Genomic DNA, 27,697 nt, shown 5'->3' with positions numbered 1-27,697 from the left:
CTTGCAAACAAGGGAAATCTAGAAACTTCACTCGGCGATCGTCGTAGTCCACATTGTTGATCGAGGAAACAAGCCGCTGCTTATGCTTCGGTCGCATGCGTAATACACCACCTTGCTCATGGTGTTTGCGGATAATCTACCACAGTTGACACGGTTATACAGTCACCATTAGGTCGAACTGCGCTTGACGCACTGATAATTAACTCAAACGAAGGAAATTAACACGAAAATACTTTTAGAACGCGCTTCCTAAGCGAAGTGTCATCACAGAACAGGGAGGATTTTAGAGAAGCAAAGGTCTAGCTTTGCCTGTAGTGCCAGAAAAAGCGTAGTGGCGGCGTCGTGAACTACCGAGTTCGCCCGCTTGATGGCGCTGTAAACACGGCTTTGTAAACATGGCGGATGCTTTTTGCACAGGCCGCTTGAGCTCCTTAATAACATGGCTGCCCTCGCACGGCGGCCGCCGGCTCGCTGCTCCACGGCCGGACTCGACTCTCCTCCTCCCGCGCGCGAAAGGAGCGTCTAGTCCGGCAGTGGCTGCTCCTGCTGGTTCCTGGCTGGCACGCTGGCCGCGTGTTTACTTGCGCCGCGCTAGTGAAGTGATGTTACGCCAGGTGACCAGATGGCCTCGACTGGCACAGACCACAGTGAGCAGCAAGTGAGAACAAATCGTTTATTGACATCCGCAAGTTTACAGAGGCCACTACATCATTTCATTTCGATCGCTGCAATTGTACGTCGCTTTCGTGACAACATTTTTTTTGCCATAACAACTCGTTCACTTGCGCTAAGATTTCAAACGAAGGGCACAAATGAGGTATTGACGGCGACAACGGTTTCGTTTGCACCGTCTTTCTAGCGGAGTGCATAACACTCACCTTCTGTTGGAAGAATCAAATATTCTGGCCTCGACAGCTGTCTTCCGATGCGGAATTTCCCGCATTTGTCACTCCACAAGCACTCAATTCCCGTGTTTTGCCAGTCCTCTCAACAACTGATGGACGCAAAAGCACATAACAGCAATAACAGTCACGAAAACAGTGCTCCGCGCACATAGAAGCGGTGGGCCGTTGCAGCGGTTTCAATTTGAATTGGCGGCTTTGTGGTTGCGAATTCAGAAACGAGGTGGTGCACCAGTCGGCTTTTCGTAAAAAGTTGCGTACATTTTTGCTCAACGGATGTTTGATGCGGAACTTGTTAATATTTTTAAACAACACATTGTAAGCGAACTGTATTGGCTGTTTGAGTCACGAAATGAATGTTTTGTATTCAATACCAAAAGTAACCTTTCGGTTGCGCCGTCTGGTGGACTTGATGGTCGAAAATTTCGCTGTAGGTTGGTCACGTGGGGTGTCGATTTTTACGCCGCCTATAGGGAAACAGGGAACGTCCGAGCTTGGGAGGCCTAGGAACGGTTATCCTACAAGTGACGTCAAAACGATCGCAGCGCCGGCCTCTCCAGTGGTGGGCCTCGCGGCCAATAAGCCCTGAGCTCACTTGCCCTGGAACACGCCTGGCGCGCACGGTGCATGGAGAAGAGTCCTCAGCTTTTAGTGCAATTAAGAGTCCGATCATTGTATTGCAGTCGCCGCAGCGAACTATAACTACCTCATCACGGCGCTGTCCGAGGTCCGCGCACGCGCAATGGCAAGCTGTCCCCATCCCACCAGCAGATGTCGCCAACACGCCTGGCGCGCACGGTGCATGGAGTAGTCCTCAGCTTTTAGTGCAATTAAGATTCCGATCATTGTATTGCAGTCGCCGCAGCGAACTATAACTACCTCTTCACGGCCATGTTATTTCGCAAAGCCAAATGGTGGGGCGATGGCCAAGATAACCGTTGAGCAGCTATGTGGTGCAGGCAGGTGATGACAAATCACGTCCTTCAGATCGCGGCGCTTGTATGTTGAAGCCGGTTTGGTCATTGCTGTGAAACTATCGCTTGGAACCTTGTTTATATTCTCAGCCATAAAATGCACACTGCACCCCTCTAGACTTCCGCCGACTCTTTTGCTGCGCAAATCCCGTGACTTCGAGTTTTCTCGCTTTGCGTTTTCTGCTGAACTGCGCTCTAGTCGAGCCCTCTACCTTAACGTATTCGTTTCTTCACGGTTCCTTCTACTGATCAAAGTTCGGTTTCCGTTCTGGCTGTCTAGTGTTCTGTCCAGACGGTACTTGTCCAGACGATGTCACTCCAGTAGCGTCCAAACGGAACGAAAACAGGCAAATGCTGTGCATGAGATGCAATTGCCATCGTGGTCTTTGGTGCAGAGATTGCGCCTCCGCTTGCTGATATGGTGGTCCCGGCTTCAAATCCCTCCAAGTTAATTTTTAATTGCCCGTGGTTGGTATTTTGTGATAGCTGCTTCTCATGACCGCTTTATAATTCACGCCGGGGTAGCTAGCAATCGGTCTTTTATTTTCACCCAATCGGCCGATTCGTACGATGAAGCTGCTGAAGCCACGGCCGCCGTATCCATCGCTAGCGCTACATCCGATCGTCCGTAATACTTTAGTGACTCTGGCTACAGAGTGAGCGGAAGTCGTTTGGACGGTTGGGGGAAAAATCATGACGGACTGCTCCTGCCGTGAAGCAGGCGTGAGGTAGCGGCTTGTGGTTCCGTCTGGATAGTCAGCGCGGTTTGGCCGGCTGGGTAAAAATCGACTGCTCTCACCTCGAGTTGTGAAGTCAGCGTAAGGTTGGGTCAGCATACGTTGGTCAAATCGTCAGATGCTTAAATGACCGGTTGAGGGAGTACAACAACGTTCGAGAAGGGAATGGTCTTGTAGCCTTGCATTGCAAATCTGATTGACACGCGCGAGGTGGTAGGAAGGAGCGGAAGCCAAACTAAGCGAGAGATTATAGAAGCACATGAAAGACAGGTTGGGTAGCAAATGCGTGAGCGGCGGTGAGTCACGTTGTCGCAAAAATGTTTTCTTTCTAACGCGGGGTGTGCATCGGGTACTACATAACTTGGTATCTTAGTAGATTATGCCAAGTGTGTGAACGCGTGTTGTTTTTCTGTTGGGTTTTTCTAGGGTTCGGGGATGGTGCACATAAAAGGTGCAAGTTTATTCATAATAAATTCAGTCGAAAGGCAGCGCTCGTCCGGTCGTTTTCTCGTGTCGTTTCTTTTTCAGCTTCTTTTGTTTTATTTTCCTTCGTGGATGGGCGTCGTTGAGAATGCCTTTCGTGTGGTTGCAGCTGTTTCGATAGGGCGGTTGTTGGGCCATTTCTGTTCATGTTCGAGTGGCTGTGCTCGGCTGAGCGCGTTTACCCGCGAGTGAGTTTCGTCGGTGCCGTTTCCCGGTACGATGTCGCGCCATGTTAGCCTTGTAGCAGCAAGCTCTTACGAATGCTTACGGATCTACTCTAGCATTTCTCCTTGCGTCTCCATCCAGCGAAGATGTACTTTTTGTTTGTGGTGGAGGGGAAAACGTGCTTGTGCGCGGCCGTTTCGAAGACATTCGAACCAATTGCATATATAATTGCGCATTAACGTTCAACTGTCAATTGAAAGCTGCCGTGTAGCACAGGCATTCGACAAATGAACATGTTAATCTGGGTTAGTAGATGCAAAACATTGCGCTGTTCGCGTTGGGGTAGTCTGCAGAGGAAGTTTCTCGGTAGGTATACTAGGCTGGGCCCGTCTTCGCCAGAGGACTTTGGTTCCATTATTTGGGCCTGCGCGCGTTGCATTCTCCGGTTTCTCTGACGTCACCGCCTCCGCTTTCCCCCGTCATATTTGCTCCCACGCGGTCCTCGTAGCGCTTTATGGTGGTGGGCTACGGGTGGCCCGACCTTTGATGCCGTGTTGCGCGCTTCAGCCGTGTGCTTGACGGTCAGACTCGAACCGAGTTTCTTCTTTCTTCTTTTTTTGATTGGTTACACTGGAAAGGATGACATTTACCCTAAGCTTTAGCACTCCTGTTTCGTTCCCCGGTCGTTTTCTGCGCGTGCCAGCTTCACTAACCTCTTGGTTCCACTTTACAGCAATATAATTCATGAGCAGGTAATATTTATAGGTAATAGAGCAGGTACTTTTCTTTCTCGATTTTGTTTTCTACCCGCCGCGGTGTCTCAGTGGCTAAGGCGTTGCGCTGCTGAGCACGAGGACGTGGTCTCGATTCTCGGCCGCGGCGGCCGCTTTTCTGGTGGAGGCGGAAAGCAAAAACGCCAGTGTACGAGATTTTGGCGCACCTTAAAGATCCCCAGGTGGTCAAAATTAATCCGGATCTCTCGGGGGCCCACTGTTACTCGTCAATTTTACTTGTTGAAGTGGTCGCTTGGCCTCGTTCAGATATCTATTTAGGACATCTTGGCGGTCCGGGAATTCTGTGTGTCGAAGACCACGTGATTACCGTGCAAACATCTGATTAGGCATCGTATTTAGTCTAATTTGCGTGTCGGTATGATTTTTTTTTCTGAGCGCAATAAAACTAGTCTTCGCAGTGGCTTGTAATTATAGTACCTACATCAGGTTGGCACTTACTCCTCGGGGTTTCTTTACTTTGTCAGGATTTTATGAGAGGTGGCGTTACGTAAGATTTTTCAATTGAATGTCACTGGATGACTTGTTGCGTGCACTCAATGTCAGTGTTGCGTGCACGTAGCGTTCCACTTAAACATGCAGTAAGGTTAACATCAGATTGTTTTCTGCCAAGTTTTACTAGCATTACTTTCACAGCTGTGGTGTTGTGCGGGAAAGCAACCGAGAGTACGCGCGCCGTGTGGCGAAGACTAAATTATGCGATTGTCTTTTGGCGAAGCCGGATTAGGTCCAGTAATTTCTCGGGCTGAGCGTGGGTTAAAAATTTTAATCCGATCAGTCGGCGGGCTTTAATCAGTTAATTGATAGATTAATCGATTGCGTTGGTTTAACAAAAAATGATGAAAATACTCCTCGCAATGTTCAGACATTCCAGATGAGGTAAGCAGATCATCATGGCGTTGGTGCGGGCGGGACGCCCATCACCATGTTCGCACCGATCAATCGGGGTTTCACGTACGCCATAGTTGGTTTACATAATGGACGGTAAAACGGTGAGTGCCCGCTCGCCGCTTTTTGTACCATGTATGCCATTTTCCCGTCTGTCTTCTGACCATACTTGAATCGTTTTTTCTTGTGACGTATGGTGGGTTATTTGTACGTGAATGTGATTCTCATTACACTTTACCGCAATTTTAAACATGGCACCTTTGTTTCATTTCGCAAACGTGACTTCAACCGATTAACCGATTAAAAAATCAATCGCGTCTGAAGCATTAATCGAGTAATTGGAAGGTTAATCGATCAATCGCCCACCCCTGTAATTTCTGAATACTTGAGCAACTCGAGTACTGTGAGTGGCCTCTTGTTCGTGAGCTTACTAGATGAAAAAAAAAACTGCTGTTGTTTAGCTTTGGTCCTAGTTGATAGCGAAAGCTTCAGCAGCCTGGCTAGGCCCATTGTCGAGGTGTGGTTTTGCAATGATACACAGACATGATTGCAATGAATACTCTTTATTCATGATCTTTTTTCGCATCACGGCGTTGTTTAAGCCTCGAAGCTGTGCGAGCGACCTCGGCTTATGTTTGTCTTCATCGCACATGGCTCTGCGCCGCACGTGGCCTCCTGGCCTTCCTTCGTGGCGTGCGATTATCGTTGCTGCGGCGGCCTCCTCGCCTTCCTCCGCCCTCCTTGCCTTCTTCCGCCAGGTGGCGACACGGGTTCCGCGCACGCCTCGGTTCATTCGTCGCCTGTCTCTCCGTGCCGCCAATCTCTCCCCGCCATTGGGCCGTCGCTCCTCCAGGTGGCGACACGGGTCCCGCTTACGTCTCGGTTCCCTCTTCGCCTATCTCTCCCCGCCAACGGACCGCGGCTCAGGGCCAGGCGCTTGCAAAAGGGGGTGTGGTTTGACCTCTAGCTCTGAAGGTCAAAACTGGTCACCCCGCAAGGACTGCCCAAGGTAGCGTAGTGTAGCTTCCACTGCAAAAAGGGCCTGAGAGTTAGTTACCTTGAGGCATACACCAGGCAAAGCTGCAAACTTGCACCTGGAGATAGCAAAAGGTAAAAGAACTTTTACGAAGGTGTAAGGGGCGATAGCTCTGCCCCATAAGCAGAGGCCTGATGCAGTGGCATGGATCTGAGAAATTGCTGATGTTGTGGTATACACTAACAGCGAGCAATGTGGCTCCCACTGAGGGTGGAGTACTCTTATTGCACGGCATTCACTCCCAAGGGGGCGAGTGGTCTCACCACTATCGATAAAAGGCAACCCGCACAAAGGAAAAATACCGACATGAATAAAACAAGCATCTAATCAGATACTGCAGATTGCGGGATACTTCCAAGCACTGCAGCTTTGAGATCTGCGCAAAGTTTTGAATGGATGACGCGAAATGTGTGGGTACACCAGTAGGAAAAAGTCCGGCAAAGTGCCAGTAGATCAGTGACATGGAAGGGGGATCGCACCGATTTCGCCTCTCAGCTCAAGATTGAAAGGAGCCATGAAGAGAAAACACAAGTTTGGTTCATTCGAAAGATTGCCTCGTTAGAACCATAACGACACCACTTATAACGCAAACTTCGCTCAAATAAGCTACATAATTAGGAAAAAAGGAAATGACCATGCGACCCACCAGCTCATTTTCCGCAACAGAACCTGTGATGTCACTTGGGAATGCTCTGCGATTGGCGGAGGCCGGCAAAAGCAAACGCATGTTAGGCAGGGCTTACAGTTTGCATAGCGAGCTAAATGCCCGTGAAACATACTGCACATTCTTTTTATGACAAAGAACGGTGGAGTAAACGGCTGAAGGTCCGAACGAACTCGCAAGCGTGTGCGCCAATGCGTACGAAACTAGCGCGCCGGCCGAGCTCGACATCTCGCCGTCGCGCAGACGAATTTTTGGGTTCGAGGCTCTTCGGGGCCAACGAACCGTTCCAGCACGCACAGCCGCGACCTTGCTTCGTATCGTAATCCCTTCACAGGAGGTTGGCCGTCATATCGCCAACCAGCAAAGGTAAAAATAGAAACGAGGGGAGTAAGGAACAGCAAGAAGCGACGAGATAGTGCCAGTCGTCGCGTAAGTTTCGAATGGTGTTGGCTTGCTGCTGTCGTTACGAGCTCGTTTCCAGTTTACAACCACTGAAAACTTCAGTTTGTTCAGTTACGGCAGGGACCCTTACGTTAGCTCACTCCTGGGACATGCTGGCGCTCGTCGCCGACTTCGTCAAATCGCTCTGACCTTGGGGAAAAAAGTGCTGTAAACACCGCGCATTGACGCTCGTATCTTTCTGGTCGAAGCAGAGAGCTCGCGCGAACGGCTTTCCATACACGACACCGGCCAACTGGCATAAGTGATACTGCTACTGAAATTGAACTATTATTAACCGTAATCAAAATACGGCACATACGTACCAGTCTATATTCGTCCGTCGCGACGGGGCTAACGAGGCAGCGGTGCCGACGGCTGGGCGTTCGTCTGTTGTGGCTATCGCGGAATGGTCGCTTTCCCGTCCACCGCGTATCCCACAACTCTTGCCGCTCGTGCACTTAGAAGCATTGAGCGTTAAAGTGGTGTGAGGGTGTTAAATGCAAGCCCGAGCTCCTCGGCGAGAGTTTTGTTCTCCGGATCAGGCGATTCCATGACTAGGGCTGCGGGTGCACTAGGTTTTACTAGTATTTTTAAAATGGCCGCCGTCTCGATCGACTCCCGCGTGTGGGTGCTATATGGAGTCGACATACTAAGTATCTGTTTCATGGACTGGCTCTATGACGCCATTGTACACGTCACGGAATGTTCAATTTTAGCGGGAGATTTAAAATTTTGGCTTAAATTGCCTTATTTCTCAGTGAATAAAGCATCATTTGCTTCCGGGAAAGCGCTTGGGGTACTATGAAACACCTAATCTTTCGAATAAAACAAACTTTTGTTTTCTCTTCATGGCTCCTTGAAGGACCAGGACTAAAACCATTGTTGAGCAGTGTGCAAGTGGGATCAGAATAAATGGGGGCTTTACGTAGCCTTGGTAACTGATGTAGGTTAATTTTGTCAAGTTCTTCCCTCTGTCTCCAGTGCTCAATAGTACACATGCAGTGTTTGAAATGTACCAGCTCCTGTGCTTTGGTCCCTTGGTATTGTGTGAAGTTCAACATCTCACAGCAGTGGTTCTTTCTTGCAGGCTTCACGATGAGATTGAAGACTTCTACAGGTACATGCAGCCAACTCCAGCCGAGCATCAGATGCGATTGGGGGTCATCCAGAGGATTAAAGAAGTCATCCTTGGCCTTTGGCCACAAGCTGAGGTGCCTTTACAATGCATTTTCTCATTTGACTGCATGGGCACATTTGAGTGAACATTGTGGAGCTTATACTAGTCTTGTTTTGCTGGCTGCTTGCAGGTGGAGATTTTTGGGAGCTTTCGGACAGGTCTTTACCTTCCTACCAGGTGAATGAGCATGAAATTTATTTATCTGTGGCTGTAGTGTTTGCATGCAATTTAACTCATTTTAATTTTACTTCAACTGTGCAAAGCCCCGGCAGAAAGAAATGCTGTGGTAGCTGCAATGGTTTGTTCTGGACAGAAAGAAATGTCGTGGAAGCTGTGACAGTTTGTTTTTTTAAAGAGGTCAAAATCCCCGGCAGAAAGAAATGCTGTGGTAGCTGCAATGGTTTGTTCTGGACAGAAATGTCGTGGAAGCTGTGACAGTTTGTTTTTAAAGAGGCTGAAGTTTTCAACTTTGTAAAATCTGTTCAATGCACTTGTGATCCAAGCCACTTTTGGTTTTTTTTTCTTCTACAAAATAGCTTCAAATGTTTTTCTCAGCACACAGTGCACTGCATGAATTTTTTGTCAATTTAAAATGATTCAGCATGCCTGTCCCATCTCTCATGGAAACACCCTAGATCTGGTGGTGGAGCAGTAGGATCAGCGATATTCATTTCTTTATATAACACAATCGTCCGTAAAAAGCCTGATAGTATCTTAAGCTGCATTTGGTAAATCGTTGATATAAATTAAGAATACTTGTGGTCGGTGAAAGAAATGAATAATTTTGACGCGTGGTACAACGTCAAAGCAAAACTTTTGTTTTGCAGGTATCTTAGCAGGGAAAATGTGGATTTTAGTGATCCCTTTCAAGAATGTTTCATTTTTAAGAAGATAGCACTTAGCACCATTAATATTTTAATGTGGGAAAGGAAAAGAAAAAAAAACAGCTACATTGAATTCCCGTTATCTCTGCATTTGGGTACTTATGTAGTTTTATTGTCGAATGAAAACTCCAAATAGTATAGCTTTTTAAGAGCATTTTTGTAAGTTACAATAGTCATCCTCACTTGAACCGTTCAGCCAGCATTCGCATTTCCCGCTCTGCGGCGGCAATGGTGAATGCTGGCTGCATTTCTTCGACATTGTCAAAAGTATGGCAGCACCGCCGCGCACAGTAGCAAGGCAGCCAGAGAAAACAACAAAAAGCCCCAAAACTATAGCAGCACCACCGAACACAGCAACAAGGAAAAATGAGCGGTTCTAGTGAGGCTCAAGAACACCTACTGTGCGGTTCAAGAACACCTACTTGACATGCCAAATGCTTGGCGCATCAACTAGGCGTTTTGGTTTTACGTTTTCTATCTAGTTAAAACGTTCCGTTTATTAAAGCAAAACTGAAGCTGTTACCTTAAAGGGACACTGAAGTGAATTTGTCAAGCTCCCGTTTTTGCTTGCACTGCGTAGACTGGCTCAAATTAGCACACTTTTCATCGTTCATCCGGTTGACAAATCGGTAATTATTTTACAAAGCGCGAAAGAAGAAAAACTGCCATGCGCGGTTTGCGGCGGCCGCACCAACTAAAGCTGTGACGTTGGGAGGAGCGGGCACCATGATTGGACGATGCCCAAGGTGAGCAACCAAACAAGTTTCGGTTTCGGTTCTGTAAAACACAACCGGTGGCGTTATTGGATGGGCATTCTCAATAACTCTAATCATCGTACTGCGCTTCTGCCATGTTGTCAGCTGTAAAAATGCATAAAGATAAGCCTCCCAGGACGGCTTGGAATCGTAGCATTCATTAGCTGAGGCCTACGCAGTGCATGGACGCCCTCCGCGTACCCGCAGACGCCCAAATGTCATGCGCTTTTCCCCCATATTTGGAGCTTGCCTCACTCATGCCTGTATCGTAAAAAGCGTGTTCGCACCAGGCCAAGGGTCTGTTCATTCGGGCCTGTGCCCACTGCCCGCAAGCAGTCGGTGCTTATGGCAACAGCACGCCAACGAGAACTCGCTAGCGCGCCAGTGCCAGCCTGCGCGCGTTCTGGGAACTAGTTCGTGGAGCCATAAACGTTGCGGCCCCAAAAAAGGCGAACTCAATATAGAAAACATCGGCGGAAAACGAAAAAGTTAATTTACAAAAAAAAAAAAAAGCACGTTCCCGTGGGGATTCGAACTCGTGACTTGCAAAACACTTGCGGCAACATACCTAGCGCCCCAAACCACTCGACCACGGGGCGGGCTTCGCTGGCCTTGGTATGTTGTACAACCAGTTAACACTTTTATTTAGTTTTGGCATTTGAAGCAGCTTAGGTGACTATTTGTTGTATTGCGCTCGTGCAGTAAGCGTCTCCCGAGTTTCCACAATAGCTCACGTCTAGCAATTGCATTTCGTAGACGGAAAAGCGTTCGCAGATGCGTAGTCGTGCTGCTGACCGCTGTGCTTGTTCGCCCAGCGCAAAAAAGTGCTTCCCGCACCCTAGTTTTACGCTGTACGGTAAAAATATCAGTTGATTTTATTTCCTTAGTACCTATATTGACTTCGCTGACTCTTCTCCCGCCTTCAGAGGCCTTATATTTTCCTACTGGCATACCAGTCAGCGAAGCGTCGCATGTGCGCTTGTGCAGCGCTTGTGTGAAGCGACCTTGACTTGGAGCTAGATACAGTGTACAAACTAACCAAGTAAAGAAAGGCACCTTCTTCCATTCACAAACGTGTCCTGGCTTCGTTTCAACTGAGCGAACGAATTGCAACGACCCGTCGGAGGCCAGCGGGCGAAACGCTGGGCTGACTGTCTCTGTCTGAAGGCCGGGGAGCCGTGCAGTAGCGCAGCCAATTGCGAGCTCGGCTCCTCGCGATGTCACACGAAAACGCCGCAGAAAATGGGCGAGCGTAAAGAGAGGAGGACAGCATTTTCGAATTCATTTTTCTACTAAATAAAATCGCGTAGACGCGCCCAGAGTGGTCGAAACATGGCCTGGGGACTCCGGACTACAATTTGCGCAAGTAATCCCGCAATGTTTACATATCACTTCAGTGTCCCTTTAATATAAAGGGCTGCAGATCACAATGTATATAGGTCTTCTATTGTAGCAGTGGTTAGGAAACGGTGGTCACGTTTACGATATTGTGTTTACGATTAGGACACGACCTAATTTATTAACTACTTATGAGATTGAGTTTATGGTTTTTAAGTGAAATTTTGGTTATAAAAAAACATACACTGGCAGTTTCAATTTTTTCTGACGGCTACATCCTAATGAGTAACGCAAAGGGTTAAGTTGTGGGTTCGGGCGCGTTGCTAATCTATACTAATTATTTTCTGTGCAGAAAAGAGAAGGAAAACAGAAGACCACAGAAAGATACACGACACATTTTGTGGTGGTCTTTGGTTTTTCCTCTTTTTTTTTTTTCGTTTCTTTTTTGCAATGAAGGTTTAGTAACTCGAAAGTTGTTTTAATTTGCGAGGAATTGTGTAGTCTGTACAGCATTTGCTGTTCGCTGGTAGAAGCATGTGGGGTAATTTCCTCAGATCCATACCTTTTTTCTTTTTCCAATAATTTTTAATTGTCCAAAGTAAATAACATATTTCTGGTCTTCATTAGGAATTACTCCTCAGCTTTGTGTCCATTGGAATTTTACTTTGCAAAAATTTAGTTTCACAGCAGCCACATTCTATATCTTCAAAAACAGGGTGGGAAAACTGGGACAGAGGATATGGACACAAGCGCTGACAAACTGGTGGAACTTTTATTAGAGCTGGCAATAGACAAAGGACACGCAATACAATCTTAGGTCTGTGCAAGAAGGCAAAAGAGCTGAAGATAGGTGAAAAGAACTTGGAACAGGTCTGTAACCAGGGGTTACAGACCTGAACAGATCAAATCTGCTATCTAGAACACCAAAAATCTTATCACACTGACGTAAGATTACGTTGTTTGTCCTTTGTTTATTTGACACCAATAAAATTTCACCAGTTCGTCAGCACTGGCTTCTTTTTTGTCAGTTTTCCGTGCTTTTTTTTTTTTTTTAATATATGAAGTGCTCTGTAAGCCCAACGTCAAGCTTTTAGTGCTTTCTATTATGTTTGTCAACTGCATATTTTTGTCTAGAAATTAGGCTGTAACGCAATCTCTACAAATGTTGTTCGGGGGAAATACTAAGGAAGACCTCGTTTTAGCCACAACTGGAGGACCTTAGGCGGGACTTCGCACTAGGTTTAATTCTTTGCCTCCCATGCATTCATCATATATGATCGATGTCCCTACAGCCCAATGAGGAAAGTGACCTGATGCTTGTTTTTCTTTAAATGTAGATTGACACAAAGCACTACAGCACTTGTTTTAGCTCTTGGGACATAAATTAAAGGCTGAATTAGTAATGAATTGGTCCTCTTCCATTTTTGCCCTCTGTTTGGCAAATGGCATCTAGAGAATGGGGTACCTCTGGCTTGCTGTATTCTTAATTTGTTGTGCATATTGTCTGCTTTGATTTACTCCTGTAGTGACATTGATGTGGTTGTCATTGGAAAATGGGAAACGCTGCCAATGTGGACTCTGGAGAAAGCCTTGCTGAGTCACAGGATTGCTGAACCACAATCCATCAAGGTCCTGGACAAGGCCTCTGTAAGTTTAATTGTTCGTAATCACCAAAATAACAAAGCAAAACCTGTTATGTGCTGCAATGTGATGCATGCTTTCATAGTCAGTTTTATTTGTGCAAAACCCGCCGCGGTGGCTCAGTGGCTAAGGCGTTGCCCTGCGGAGCACGAGGTCGCGGGTTCGATTCCCGGCCGCGGCGGCTGCTTTTCTGATGGAGGCGAAAAGCACAAACGCCCGTGTGTACGAGATTTCGGCGCACGATAAAGATCCCCAGGTGGTCAAAATTAATCCGGAGCCCTCCACTACGGCGCGCCTCATCGCCTGCGTTGCGTCGGCGCGTTAAACCCCACAATCAATCAATTTATTTGTGCAAAGCGTGCCCACACAGTGGTGTGCACGGGTAGACAGAAAGGTGGCTACCCTTGCGCGCCCGGTAGCCAGCCACTGGGCGGGGCTGAAAAGAATATTGCTGAAAAGAATATCCGATCAATTGGTCTTCTTGGTGATGACATATGCAGGAGTGAAAGTGGTGTGCCATTTGCGTCGCGCTGCTACAATCCGCTTTTTCCTGTGTCGTGAGATGTGAGTGCCAGTCGCAATGTGCTGGGAGCAGGGACTCATGCGTTGCGCTGTCATTCACGCCGGGAAGTGCTCCGGTGGAATCCATTGACTAATGCTCTGAGCTATTCGTCACAATTTCCTTTTCTTCAAGTGGCGGCATGGTTTCACGGACTTGGGAAGTGAACTTTGGGTGTGGGCGGTGGGCAATGCCGTCGTGCCCTGTCGAACAGGATAACAGGTGCAGCCCTGGCACAAGCGAGAGGGGAGATTCGGTTAAGCTATAGCTGCTATCTGCAAGTAATCGTCTTGGTAGCTGGGTCGGGCTGTAAAGCTTTTTCTGTAGAGGGGGTGGCACCCTCCCCCTTCCCCTTCGTCCTTCTTCGGGTAAGCCCGCTGTTTGCACTAAAAAAAAAGTTAAGCACTGTTACGTGGGTTATTTGGATAAACACGATGGAGTTGCACGGTGTCAAGTCGGTAGGTGCATGCATTTATTGATGGTAGGGTTTAATGCGCAGATGCAACACAGCGATGAGGCCGCGGCATAGTAGAGCACTGCACGGGCCTCGATTTCTAGGCCCGGCCCGACCCTGCCCGGTACTCGGCCCGACCCAGGTGCGACAAATGTTTAAAATGGGAGCCCGCGCCTGGACTGAGCCTGACGAATTTTTAAAATCCAAGCCAGAGCCCGACCCGAAAAATTTCTAATATGAGCCCGAGCCCGGCAGAATTCAATGAAATAAGCACCAGGCACTGTTGTTAAATATCATCCCTAGTCCGACAGGCTATAAACACGAACTCGAAGAAGTCCGCTGTTAACTTAAAAAGTGTAAGCACAGAACGAATACGACTGCTTTGGATTTAATTTTCCTTTAAACTTGGACCGAACTTTGCTCAACTTAAATATCCTTACTTATAAGCTGTATTTTCGGTAGCCGTGGAACTTCATCCTTATTTGCCGCTCTTCGAAATCAAGGCACACTGCGGACACTTTAAGTGATTCCGAGCAGGTGGAAAATTCTTGAGCAGATATTGCGCCTTTTGTTGTTCCATTCCTTGCTGAAATTTGATCAGTCTATGCGTCCGGTTTCAGCACTTCATTTTTGTCTCTCTGTTTAGTTATGTTGGAAGCATTATTTTACATGTACTTCTGTTCTTTCTTGCCTTTAATCGTGGTTCTGAAATAAATCTTACCCGAAAAATTATGGTGTCGGCTTCGAAAATGGGCCCTTCAAACTCTGCACCCAGTGAAAAGTCCAGGTCACGTTTGCTCTGTTTGTTTTACTTTGAAAAGCAGAGGGAAAAGACAATCATGTTGTACTCTGTGGGTGGAGTGCCCTTGTTTTCTGGCCCGCTCTCTCCCATTATGCTGATGGGGCCCAGACATTTTTTTATTGATCTGAAGGCTTTCTAAGTGCAACTTCTTTTGTTCTTTTATTGGTGCTGTAGTGAATTTGCACTTCACTTTTTTGTTTTCACTTAACCTGAGAGGTAAAAAAACTTTTTGTTGTCAACAATTCAGAATTTGCGGCAAACAACTGCCGGGCCTCGGTCTGCCAGGGCCGGCTCGGGCCGGCACGGCCCGAACAAATTTTGGTTGAAGCCTGGCCCGGGCCCAAGAAACTGCATGCTACCCGGCCCGGCCCGGCTTTCGGGCCGGCCCGGGCCTGTGCAGTGCACTACGCCATAGTGGAGGTCTCCGGATTAATGTTGACCACCTGGGGATATCTTTAACGCGTGCTGATATCTGGAACACACGGGTGTTCCTGCTCTTTGCCTCCATCAGAAAAGCGGCCGCCGCGGCCAGGAATCGAACCTGCGTCTTTGGGCTCAGCAGCCTAACTCCTTAGCCACTGAACCACCACGATGGATTAATCATGCATTACCTGGTCAATAAAATTGGTAATACACGAGGGTATTTTTTTCTCTTGTTTTGTGATAAGCATGTATTAATTTCTGTGGAGTTTAGTCTGGTTTAGTTATGCAATGCATCAAATTCTTTTTCCTGATCCTTTATATTTTTTATTTTTTGTTTTTTTTTTCTAGTCTCATTTGGTGTAGAATGGTGTAGCTTCATTTGGTGTAGCTTCTAACAGCTTACTTTCTCTACTGTGTAAGAACAATATGAATTTTTGTTGTGTGTTTACAAAAAATAAAAAAAAAAGGTAATAAATGATGTTTGCTCTAGAAATCTGCTCCCAAACGGCCCTGAACGGCTCCAAAACTTGCTTTTTGGGGCTCCAAACTTGCTCCAAAACTCTCTTTTTATCTCGAGTTACTCTAAAACAGCATTATTCCTGCTGCCTGAGCTGCTCCAAAGGACTCAAGCTTGCTTCCACCCCTGCATATGGAGTGGAAACTTGGTGCCTTACTAAACAACTTCAAAGCAAACTTAGGTCTGCTCATCAGGCCATGGAAAGAATGATAGGAGTTATGTTAAGGGAGAGGAGTGCGTAGAGATTTCGGCGCATGTGAAAGATCCCCAGGTGGTCAAAATTGATCCGGAACCCTTCACTACGGCGTGCCTCATTGCCTGTGTAGCGTTCGCGTGTTAAACCCCTCAATCAATCAATCAGTGTTAATGGAGAGGAAAGCCGCTTCCTGGATCAGAGAACACTCGAGTAGAGGATATCATATAAAATAAAGAGAAAGGAATGGACTTGTGCTGGCCCCGTAGTTAGGTGAAATGACAACCGGTGGACAGTTAGGGTAACTGTGGATACTGAGAGGCGGGTCTAGAAGGCCAATAACTCGATGGAGAGACGAAATAAGGAAATTCGGAGGCAAAGAATGTACTCGGGCAGCGCAGGATAGGAGTGGTTGGAGGTAAATGGGAGAGGCCTTTGTCCTGCAGTGGACCTAGTGGGCTGTTGGGGTGATATTCTGGGTTGTGTTAACCTAGGTGCTTTGGTCTTTGCAACAAAATTGAATGCATTGCATGTGGCAGCCTGGCATGTGATTTTTGTTAGTGCACATTCCTGTTTATTGCCCTTTAAAGAATCTCCGTTGTGCACTACAAGCAGTTGCCAGGCTGATGAGTTGCGCAGCAGTTCATTTTAGTAGCATGTCACCGTTTCCTTAATTGGGTGCACTGTGAGAAGATATGGGGAGTCGTAACAACCCCACTAAATCTGATGTGCGGCTCTCGCCCACCAGAGCGGCAAGAATGAGTCAGAGCCTTGAACGAATCAAGAGAAATACTTATATTGGAACAGGCAAAACACTGCACAAGCACGAGTTCATGTAACATTAACGAGAGACAACTTATATCGAATACAAATGCGGGAAACGATTTAAATACAAAATGTACAATAAGGAGCTTTAACAATGAATATTTGAGGTAGAAAAGTTAACTGAAAGAAAGACAGTTCGATGCATATGAGACAGTCCCACAATATTCACCGACTGGGCCGGACGATGCACCGCTGTCGGAGGCGATTCGGCTACCTGTAAAGCGTGGCTTCGTCGTAGGCCAGGCCGTCTGAGACAATCACGGTGGTGATTCGAGGCCCGGGAGTACGTTGGAGTCCTCCAGGGCGCGGGTCGCCGATGGTGTGGTGCACAAACTGGCAGAAGCTGTTGTCACATCACGACGTCCAAACGTAACTGATTTGCTTAGGTGCGGCTTCTCTTTTTATAACTGCCGGCGCGGAGAGAGAGGGCACAGCACACAACGCGCCCGCCGCTGTCGAGCGCACAACTTCCCTCTTTCTCCCTTCTGGAATCATCGGTGCACCTTAGCATTGGCAAAGCTACACTCGCCCCCTCGAAAGAACTCGGAAGCTTCGGCGAAAGCTGAGTGGCGGAGCTTTTATTTTGGTATTATCTTGCCGGCGAGTGGTTGGCGTTACCGCCGTTTCATTTGAAAGAGTTCAAGGGTTTTCCCGGGGCGAATAGAACCGAAACTGAATGAATCGGGCAACTGTAACAAGAATTAAGCGCTGTACAGTAATATGAAAAAGCTATACGGTACTTTTAGACGTCGTACGCTCGAGTTTGTGACATAGCAGCACAAGTTATATTCCCTTTTTCCTGGAGGTTTGGCATTCTTGCAAAGCAGCATAGCTTTCAGAAAGTTACTGGTTAGTCCGTGTTATCCCTTTTACTTTCACGTGCAGTTCTGACTTGTCCAAAGGTGCTGCCCTATCTGTGTGTTCTGGAAATAGTCTGGGTATTGGCAACTGTGCAGCTGATGTGAAAATCAGTGTTAATGATCAGAAATGCATGCTTGTTCCCATTAGGAAGAAATTGCTCTAAATGATTGTGCCTAAGTATAAAATATCAGGGGGGTAAAAAAGGGCAAATATTTTTTGTGTGACCTGGTCAAACACGTCGTTGCCATGTTTGCAGACTGTCCATGTCAGTGGTTCCAATCATAACTATGTTCTCTGTTGTAATACACTTTCGGTTCAGGGCCTGGTGGAAGTGATGGGGTCCCCATGTAGTATGCTGACAAGCCACATTTGCCACGCAGTTTTTTTGTGGGCTTTAATTGACTTCTTGTGTGCGTATCTTGTGCCTATCTCGCATTGGTGCATTGCATGAATGGTGTGAAAGCCAACATATGGGCGTGCCATGTGCACAGATGCTATAGTTCATTTCACAAGCTGCTTGGAGCACAGTTGATGGTAGATTGTTATCAACATCCACGCGCATCAGCTTGTCACTAAATGACATTGTACTGTGGCTGGTTAACCGAAAAGTCTCCAACGCCTATTTTTGCTTTTCTTCAACTGGTTAGTGTGGAATGTCAGGGAGATGCTCTGATGCAAATGGATTGTTGACAACAATGTGGCATCCACACATGCAGCAGTGTGTGTGTGTGTGTGTTGGGTTTTGGCAGTGTCCCTTAAGTGGTGTCTCAACGCTTCCCTGCTGGAAAAAGGCATGGCTAGTGCAAGTTAAAAACTTGTGATCAGGTTCCAAATTCAACACAAAAAATTGGGCGCTACAAAAGCAGTATTTCGGAGTGATATTCATTGCTTTGATATTAGATCGTTTGATTTTCTAATTTGACAGTAGGGAACCGTGAACACCCATTTCCTGCAGCGTGTGCTGTCAGCCTTTGCTCAGCTGAACTGTTGGCTGCATCCTTTGCTTGGCACGTCCCTGCAGGTTCCCATTGTGAAGCTGACTGATGCGAAGACAACAGTCAAGGTTGACATCAGCTTCAACATGAACAGCGGTGTCAAAAGTGCCTGCCTCATCCAGGTAATGCTGCAAGACATTTTCACACAACCCAAATCTAGTTTCTTGTTCTAATTTTATCGTGTCTCTAGGGATTGTTCACAATACTAAGGCAGGTGTTCCTATAGGGGCAGTGGGTAAAAAGGAGGCATAAAAGGTTGGTAAACCAAAAATATGTACACTTAGCCCAAATCGCAGCCAATGGTGGCGCTTCTTTTTGAACCGGCCACTTAGGTGCAGGTCCAGATGTGTATTTACACGATTGTAGGTCGACCCTTTTTTTCAAGTTTGACAATCCAATGTTGGTGTTGGACTTAGTGTTGGACTTAGAATCGAAATCGAACTTTGTGCTGCTTGTAACGGCAAGAGAAACAAGAATTCGGGTGCTACGAGCTGGGGAAAGCGTAACACCCTCGTTTCTGTGGTTACGGTGGAGGCGTAGCGTTAACCATTGCATACATTCTGGCGTCAGTAAAGGTGATGTCGACTTTGAAAGTTGGCGTTCCCCATCTGTGCCCTTTGTCCACCTTATCTAGAGCGGCTAACCTTCCACCAGCACGTTCGGAAGTGTACTGAGTGTGATAGGGTTGTTTCTGGTTATTCTGCGTGCTTATACAAAAGCTTCTTCTTTAACAATTACTGTGCGCACCTCAAGTGTACGGTTCTTGTGGGAGCATCGATCATTGTTGGAAGAGCCGGCTGGGTGGTATTGGTAGTTGACAAAAGAGCTTCGCCTTGTGATACGATTTTCTAGGTAGCCGCATTGCCGCATGTTTCTGTCACTTCTGTGTTGTGCTGAATCGTCCCGTCTGTCATGAGTGCCCTGGCCTAAAGAACTCTCTCGGCACTCATTCACAGCAGCGTTCAATGAGCTGCTTTCAGCGCTCGCTTCTCTCTCTCCCCTCCCCCCCCCCCCCCCCCTTTTTTTTTTTTTTTGAGATGCGATTTTCAGGGGGTCGGCCTACATTTGAGTCGACTTACAATCATGTAAATACAGTACATCGAAGATAGTCATTTGGCGCTTTATTAATGTCATTCCTCCTTCTCTTGAGATGAGGGACCACAATTACTCCAGTCTAGCGTAGCTGTGCTGTGGCACCTGCAACTCAAAACATGTAGGGACATGGCCCGCCTTTTTGTTTAGTGGGCAATTTAATAATGCTGTTGCATTAAAAAAAAATGGGGTCGAGACAAACGTGTACTCCCGTGCTTGTTGGTCAGATACTTGTCTGCAGACCTAGTGCCATTAGTTAGTTTGCAAGTGGCTGCGCCCAAGCTTGCGTGCCCAGGCGACCGACCATAGTGGTGTGCCGACCATAGTGGTGACTAGTTTTGAAGCGTAAAAGGAAGTTTACCTACCTTTTTGCATCTTTACAAGCCCTGTTTACTGGGTGCTCTGAGCAGAGCTCTTTGCCATAGATGGCTGTACTTAGATGTCTGTGTTAACTGCATTGCTATAACTGCATTGCTCGTGTACTTTCTCCAGTGTTAGTCGTGGTTTTGAGGTAAGGGTGAGCTCATATATTTAAGAGTACCAGTTAAAAATGATCCGCAGCAAGGAATTTCCAGCTGACAAAACCAGTGGTAATTGTTGCACAGCAATCATGGCAGAGGACTGCAGCAGGGAGTATTTACATTGCAGTTGCCTGGTGGTCAATAGACCACCAAACGACCTTGCCTTGCTTTGCTTGCACCCAGGTGATGGGGTTCTCCTCATTAATGTGCGCGCACGGGTACTTTCTGCTTTCTTCAAGGCTTCACACGATGAGGTTGCTGAGACTTGATGCCTTTCATAAATGTGAATTTTAAGCAAGATTGCCGAAAATGAACCAATTAGGTTTGTACCTTGCACCTTAAAAGCAGAGTTTTATTTTTGTTCAGCATTTCGAGTCTCTCCTTGCACATACAACCTTCGAGTTGTAAAAAATATCTTAAGTGGTTCGCAGCAAATTTAAACTTCCGACAACAACACGGAAGAAAATATTTAAGATGCAGAAATTGAAAGTTGGATTTTTGATCCCGGACCAAAGGCAGTAGGGGTCTTGTGTACCAAGTCCTTGTTCTGCTGTGTCATAGGTGGCTGCAGATTTCGTGCTCCTTCTGTATGCTTTTGAATGGGATCTCGTCTGTTGCATGCATTATTTATTGGACGGTGGTAATATGTGGCATGTGGTGGCTGTACCCATGGCTAGAATTGCTTGGTTAGTACAGCTCAGAAACCAAGGTTTTTGGTGTCGAGAGACCAATGGGGTTTCAGCAGAACACTTCCACAATCACATTTTATCTTTAACATGGCCTTCCGTTTTAACTGAAGAATTGAACTTCATTAGCTCAAGGAACTGAACTCTAGCTGAGACGCTTTTTTTTTAACTTGTTTATTTTGCCAAGAATGCTCTTTTACAAGCAACGGAACCATCACACACATGCACAAACATGCATTCTTGTGGATTTTTGGGCCCAGTGGCCAGGAGCTGATTTGCGGGATAACCTCTTGTTATCCAGAAATGGCTTGTGCTGGAAAAGAAATTTTTGTACTTTTATTTCTCCTGGCTGTGAAAATTAGATGCGCGTTAGAATCGAGTAGCTCTAGCTGAGAAAGGGGATATTGAACCATCCAAGTTTTATCTATAGTATATAACTATGGAATTTTCTCATGTACCCATTTTATTACACTTACTGCTGAAATTATTCTTTAGGTTGTTTAAAAGGTTATTACTTCGTAAAAAAATTAATTGATGGGTCAAGCAACACCGCCTGTATAACATTGCCTATTGCGTCAGCTGAATACGCAAAACAGCCTCTTTCCTGTTGCTCTTTCCTGCCCTTCCCCACTTGCTAGCATTTCTGTGTGCTTCTGGCCTGAATACTGTCCGCTGGCGGCGCTGCCAGATGGAAATTATAAAACTATTTACGGGGTTTGTACAGCCTTTGCAAGGTGGTGTCCTACGCCTCATGCTTTGGGCCCCTAGTGTGGCGCGCACCGGTGGACATCTCGGGCATCCCTACTGCTCCCATTGGAAAGTGGCGACACATCAATGTTATACAAGCAGCAGTGATCAAACTCCTTTGTTATGAAAGATTGAATAAGACTTGGAGGAATTTTTCCAAGCAACATCTTTGCCCGCTGGGTGGTATGTGAGGGGTTCTAAGGTTGTGCCAGAGGTAGCAGTTTTAGTTGCAGTCGCAATGGCGTTTTAAAGTGCAGAGCACTTTAGGGGCTCGCCTTGTCACCGTAGCTTACTCGCTAGACCCAAGTAGAGCCACACCGCGTTCCGTCGTAGCGGCTGTGGTTACGGCGTCCCACAGAGGCGTGGAAAGCCAAGTGGTTTATATATAGTCATAGGCGTTCGAAACTTGTGAACCGCTGGCGCTTGTCATACATCTCCCCGTTGTTTAGCGCAAAGAAAACGGCAGGTACATTTGAGGCAAAACATATGTAATTATTAACCAGCAGCACCCACGTTCATTTAGTTAAACGCTCGTTCGGTTGGTTTTTATGATAGTAAGCGAAAAAAGTAGCAGTGCAACGCTGGTGCGTGCGAGAAGAAAACCAACCTCCTGCTGGTGCAGTTTCAGGCAGCGGGTGCACGAGCACTGTGAAGGCGGGAAATTTGAGTTGCATTAGACAAACCTCCGTTGAATTCATCAGTAGAGGAATGAGACAGGGCGGCGAAGAGCGTGAAGGTGGTAAGAGTGAGTGGATAATGGCGGCACAGCCCATTATGGCGAATCACTGCTCTGCACTTGTGACAGCTTTGATTGAGTGGAACAGCTTTAATTTTAAACTTTGGCACAGTACCTGATATTTGCATCTGGAAGAAATCTGTAGTCTGGATTGACCTAAACTCCACTCCCCCCCCCCTCTCCCCCTTGCCTTTTTCTTTAGATTTTGTGAGCAATTTGCAGTTGGCGTGTTTTTTTCTCTCCATTGACCGTTCAGGGCACAGAAGCGGTTGATCATGCTTGTTGCCATCTCTGCAGTCATTCAAGGAGAAGTACCCTGCGCTCCCTAAGTTGGTGCTCGTGCTGAAGCAGTTCCTCCTCCAGCGGGACCTGAACGAAGTGTTCACTGGTGGCATCAGCTCCTACTCTCTGATCCTGATGACTGTGAGCTTTCTGCAGCTACACCCCCGAGGGGGAGGCGATGTACCGTCGCCAAACCTTGGCACGCTGTTGCTGGAGTTCTTTGACCTGTATGGCAAGCACTTCAACTACTTCGTCACGGGGATTCGCGTCAAGGACGGCGGTGCGTACATACGGAAAGAAGAGATGCTGCGGGATGCTGGAGACTCCTACCGTCCATCCATTCTTTGCATTGAGGACCCTCTCACTCCAGGTGACTGATTATTCTATGTGCTGTTATCAGGCTTTAAGCAGGTAGGGTAAACTAGTGGTAGAATGGTACAAGTAATAGTTGGATGTTTCGGGTAGGGCTTTCGGACCTCTGGAATGCTCTCACGGACCCCCTGGGGTCCGCAGAGACTTCCATTTCAGAGCCACTGATTTGTAGCATAACCACTTAGTGCAGGACGGGATATTATGCAGGTTTTTGTGACCACCAGTTCATTTCACCTGCTTGTATTAGCATCCCACTTAGAACGTGGTCGCCTAAAGAACATCAGTTGTGCGTCTTTGGGGTAACGCACTGATCTACCGGAGAAGCTGGGGTGTCATTTCAGGGCTGCAATAAAGGATGGGGATGAGTGATTCGATACAGCAAGTGCTTCCCTCTCCCTTCTAACTTGTCCACGGAAAAGAAAATGGGGTTCCTTGTTCGTTCATTGTTTGGAGTTGTGTCGTAACCGCAACTTTCCATTGGTGCACACGGTAGCAAGCCGCTGTGCCGAGATTTCGTCTCTACCATAACATTGTGCTGATAAGTAACTGCCTTTCGTATCACTAGCGATCTAGATAACATGTAAAAAAAGCTTGCATTCAGGTTATGTTGCACCGACATCTGCTGCTGTGGCACCGGTTCGAAATTCCATGAAGTGGTAAACTCCAACAAAAGTTAAACCGCATTGTGCTGCAGCTGAGGCTTGAGATGAACACTATAGGAATGCTTGAAAGGTGGGATATGCCTGTGGCTTGGTTTGAGCATGCCTTGTAATGTGGATTTTTGCAGCTTCAGGGACATCCGTTAGAAGCAGTCTAGTGTTTTTCCTTGTTACTAGTGCCTCCTAGATGCAGTTCTGAGCTTGGTCCCATTCCCACTTGTGACGTCTTTCAGGCAATGACATTGGACGAAGCTCGTATGGAGCCTTGACGGTGAAGAAAGCATTTGAATACGCCTACATGGTCCTCAACCAGGCAGTGCACTCCTTCAATCCAGCAATGAGTGACCCGAAACACAGGTGAACATGCCAGCACTTGCAGTGTGATCGAGTGGCAATATGTTGACTGGACGACAGCCTTGTTCCAAGTGAAGCCGTTTTCGTTCTAGTTTCCATCGCTCTTGCTTGTAAGGATTTGCACTTGGTTCCATTTTAGTGCTGAATTGTTTAGCAAATGCATGCACATTCGGTTTGGTTGTGATGTGCGAATGGCTGTGATCTTTGTTCTCGCAGCATATTGGGCAGGATCATACGAGTTACCGATGAGGTGATCCAGTACCGGCAGTGGATCCAAGAGAAGTTCCCAGTGGACAGCAATGAAGACCTTTCTCCTCTTCAACCACCAGACTCTGAGAGCACGAAGCAGGAGGCCAGCAATAGGTCTCATGGAAAGAGGCGAGTACTTGTTGGATGGAGGGGAAGACAGTCTGCTCTGTCAAGCCTCTTTTGTCTCTGATTCACATCGGTGAATAATTGCTGTCGGAATCACGATTAACTTGAGGGTTTGCTGGATGTTTCGTTCCCTTGATGGCAAAAGGGGTTTAAGCCTGTTTAGTGCAGCTTGGCACAAGATACTGTAGGCTGTTTAGTTAGGCATATCTGTAGTGAAATCGAATTACAACCTTGCTTTGCATCTCCTTGCAACTATCCTTGTGTATAGTTGCTGGCAGCAGTTCTGCCTTCAGTAATGCCACACTGCAGTGTGGGTCACACTAAGTGCGTCGATGGGTATGGCCCCCACCGCAAACAATTCATGGCCACTGGTTGAGGCACATTGTGTATGCTGCTTATTAAAGCATACACGCACACACGAACTGGACGAGTGAACAGACTTTTCGCTTTGTCTGCCTTGTCTCGTCCTAATGCTGTTCTTGCATTCATGTACCAACCAGGCCACTTCCACACTGCCATGCTGCAGTATATTGATTCAGGGTGAATTTCTAAGTGTCTGCACTTATTTCTCTGTCACTTTCACACTGTATGTCCTATGGTAGGGAGACCTTGTTTACTCTGTGGGATGCCACTGGGGATGTACGATAATAGGTCATAGTTGGCCCTCGAACAGCAGCCTCGAGCAGGAGTTACGCCATTTCTGCACCCACACGGCCAGCTGCTAGACGACAGCAGCTGACCCCCCCTCCTGTTTTGCGTGCAGAACGGGCGGCCTGAGCGAGACTGAGGGCAGTGCGCCGAGTGGCCCGTCGCTGGCGGGTGGAGGCAGCGGGAGCCCCCCGCATGGTGGTGCATCTCCTGTCCTGGGCAGTGACAGCGTGAGTGTGGTGCGGAGTGGTGGTCAGAGTGCGTGCGCCAACGGGGTGTCGTCGGCTGTGTGGACCCAGGATTCGTCGTGCGAGGCGGTGGGCGCGGAGCCTCCTCCGGCGGCCGATGGCTGCCAGCCCAGCCGTACCTTCTTCCCCAAGCAGCGCAAGTTCTCCTCGGGGGCCCCTGAGGCGGAGCAGCACTCCAGTTGCCGGGGTTTCTCCAGCGGTCGGCGGCAGAAGCGCAACCTCGGCCGCCCCACCAGGGAGAGTGTGCTCGTGACGCAGGACATCGTGCACCGCCGGGACGTGTACACGTTGGGCTCCTTCAGGTAGTCGCCGTCTAGGTGGTTGCTCCGCCGTACTGCCCACTTCTCCTCCTGCCCGCCACCCCCCCCTCCTCTTCTTTTTTACATTGAGTGCAGTTATTTATTTATTTTTTTTTCTGAGGGAGTGGATGAGGTTTCTTTTGTATGTGTGTGCTTAAAAAATGTGAAAAAAAAAAAACAAAAAAAACAAAATTGTGAAAGTTGGAGATGTAAAATTGCACAAAAAAAATTGCATTTATACAAATGCAGGCCAATGGCAGTCTGCAGTTTTGAGTTCAGCCATGTGAGCATCTGTGCAACAATTAGTTTCTGTTCTTCTTGTGTGTTTGCTTGCATGTGTTTAATCGTTCATTGTAGGGGGTGTTGAGAGGTTTCTCCACAACCTGTAATTTATTCTTATTTGTGGGTGTAAGTACAGTGTATGTTTGTATATAGTTATACCAATATATATATATATATATATATATATGTGTACTTTCACATATATTGCCTTGTATATTTTAGTTTCGTGAAAATTAGACTTGTGACTGTACATAACGTGTTCATGTTTGCGGAGTGGTCTACATATTTTTAACCGGTCCACTAGTTTGTCTTTTTGCTAATTCTGTACAATGTAAAAACAAAAACAAAACAAGGCAGGTCACCCATTGCTTCGAGTACACTTTTGTTCTTTATTGCACAAGAACTTTTTTTTTTCTCCAAGTGTTCGAGGACATCTGACTTTTGGAGTGAACTTAACCCCATTCAGTAAGAATGGTATTTCTGATGACGAGAACCCTTTGTTCCTGTGTGAGAATGAAATTTTGTAGTTTTTTTTTTTCCAGCTTCACAGAGTAATGTGACATCGAGGTACTGCATCTGGAGTGATCGCATAGGCCTTGTTTCTTTTTTCTTGTTTGAATTCTGTAAATGCAGTGGTGTACTCACTGGCTGTGTTTGTTCTGAAGTGCTCAAAACTTGGTGCTTTGTGAAGGCCTTGCACAGTGTTCAAGTGTCTCCAAGAAGTGGACACCCATCTGCTTTCTCCCTCTTTTTAATGACCATGTTCCATCTCAATTTATTGGGTGGACTCAGTGAATGTGGAACATCAGTGCACCAGGAGTGTGCCATCCGCGGGCAAGCCACACTTTGCTCGCTTAGCTAGAGGTGGCTTTCTCGGGCAAGTGGATGGTGGCAGTTGTGTAAAGGAACTAGTCCGTGTTTTTGTGGTGTGCCAATGGGATACTGCCGGTGTGTGAGCAAACTTCAACGCGGCAGGGATGTGTGATGCTGCATCTGCTGTAGCCTGTCTCAGTGGCAGGATGGTGGTGCCTGTTAAAACCTGGACGTGACTGTTTCTGTGCCAGGTGGTGGAATAATGGCACGGCAGCCATCTCGAATGGTGGCTCTTCTGGTGGTGTTGCTAGACTTGCCAAGATGAGGGCACGCTTGCGATGCCCAGAAGCCCATCTGTTGCAGCCAGTGTTTGATGTCAAATTGATGTCAAATTGGCGGTGCCTGTTTGAAGGCCTGGACATAATGGTGTTGCGTGCTGAGCAATAGTGGCAATGCACAGCAGCCATCTTAGAAGTGGATTTTCGGTTGAGAGGGACTCTGATGTGTATATTAAAAAGCGCATGTTGTGCTTTCCATTAATGTCAACCATCATCCTAGTCACTCGAATGTGAGTTATCTCAATTGTGTTACAGTACATGTTGCCACTGTGTGTAAAGTCGATTGTGTTACTTAAAACTCTCGGCAAAGGCATTCATAACTATGCACTGTAACTACATGTTGCCGAGAGGTTTCATCAACAAATGTTTCAAAAGAATAAATGACACATCATCATGACTTAGTCCCAAGAGTTTCTTCCTTTGCGATCTGCACTTTCACCCCAACTACTCTGCTGCTTCTGTGGCGTAACAGTACTGACATAATGTGCACAAGTTCTGATCTGCTCTGCTCAGCATATTGCCATCAGTCTTTTTATGAGAATGGCAACAAGTGAGAGGTACTGCATCACTTTAAGCAGAGGGCTGCATTGCAATGTCTAAAACATAGCAGCTGTTTGAGAGCCCCGAAATGGCTCCAGTTTTAAGGGGTATTTATTTAGTAGTCTTTCTTAGTTTGGCATGCTACAAGGACCCATGACTGTATTGCCAGTCTTCGTGGTGCAGGTGCGATAGTTTCATGC

General features: G+C 47.1%; 1 protein-coding gene across 3 annotated transcripts in view; it reads left to right on the top strand.

Annotated features, from left to right (window-relative positions):
• Positions 1-27,354, top strand: part of LOC144155001 (terminal nucleotidyltransferase 4B-like) — a 60,344-nt gene extending 32,990 nt beyond the window's left edge. For 2 of the 3 annotated variants that reach the window (XM_077686176.1, XM_077686178.1), the window contains exons 2-9: positions 8,169-8,292; positions 8,389-8,435; positions 12,762-12,882; positions 18,532-18,627; positions 22,585-22,939; positions 23,834-23,957; positions 24,171-24,332; positions 25,093-27,354. In XM_077686176.1, the coding sequence (XP_077542302.1) occupies positions 8,169-8,292; positions 8,389-8,435; positions 12,762-12,882; positions 18,532-18,627; positions 22,585-22,939; positions 23,834-23,957; positions 24,171-24,332; positions 25,093-25,531 (1,468 nt within the window). In that variant the 3' untranslated portion in view covers positions 25,532-27,354. The remainder of the gene's footprint in view (positions 1-8,168; positions 8,293-8,388; positions 8,436-12,761; positions 12,883-18,531; positions 18,628-22,584; positions 22,940-23,833; positions 23,958-24,170; positions 24,333-25,092) is intronic. The other variant, XM_077686177.1, reaches the window with a different exon arrangement.
• The last annotated feature ends 343 nt before the right edge of the window (positions 27,355-27,697 follow it).

Source organism: Haemaphysalis longicornis, unplaced genomic scaffold (genome assembly GCF_048455015.1).
Source record: "Haemaphysalis longicornis isolate Haplotype H1 unplaced genomic scaffold, Haemaphysalis longicornis Haplotype H1 scaffold_1, whole genome shotgun sequence".
In the NCBI taxonomy this organism is placed as follows: domain Eukaryota; kingdom Metazoa; phylum Arthropoda; class Arachnida; order Ixodida; family Ixodidae; genus Haemaphysalis; species Haemaphysalis longicornis.
The sequence above is the reverse complement of the archived record's forward strand: the minus strand, read 5'-3'. Positions and strand labels throughout refer to the sequence as shown.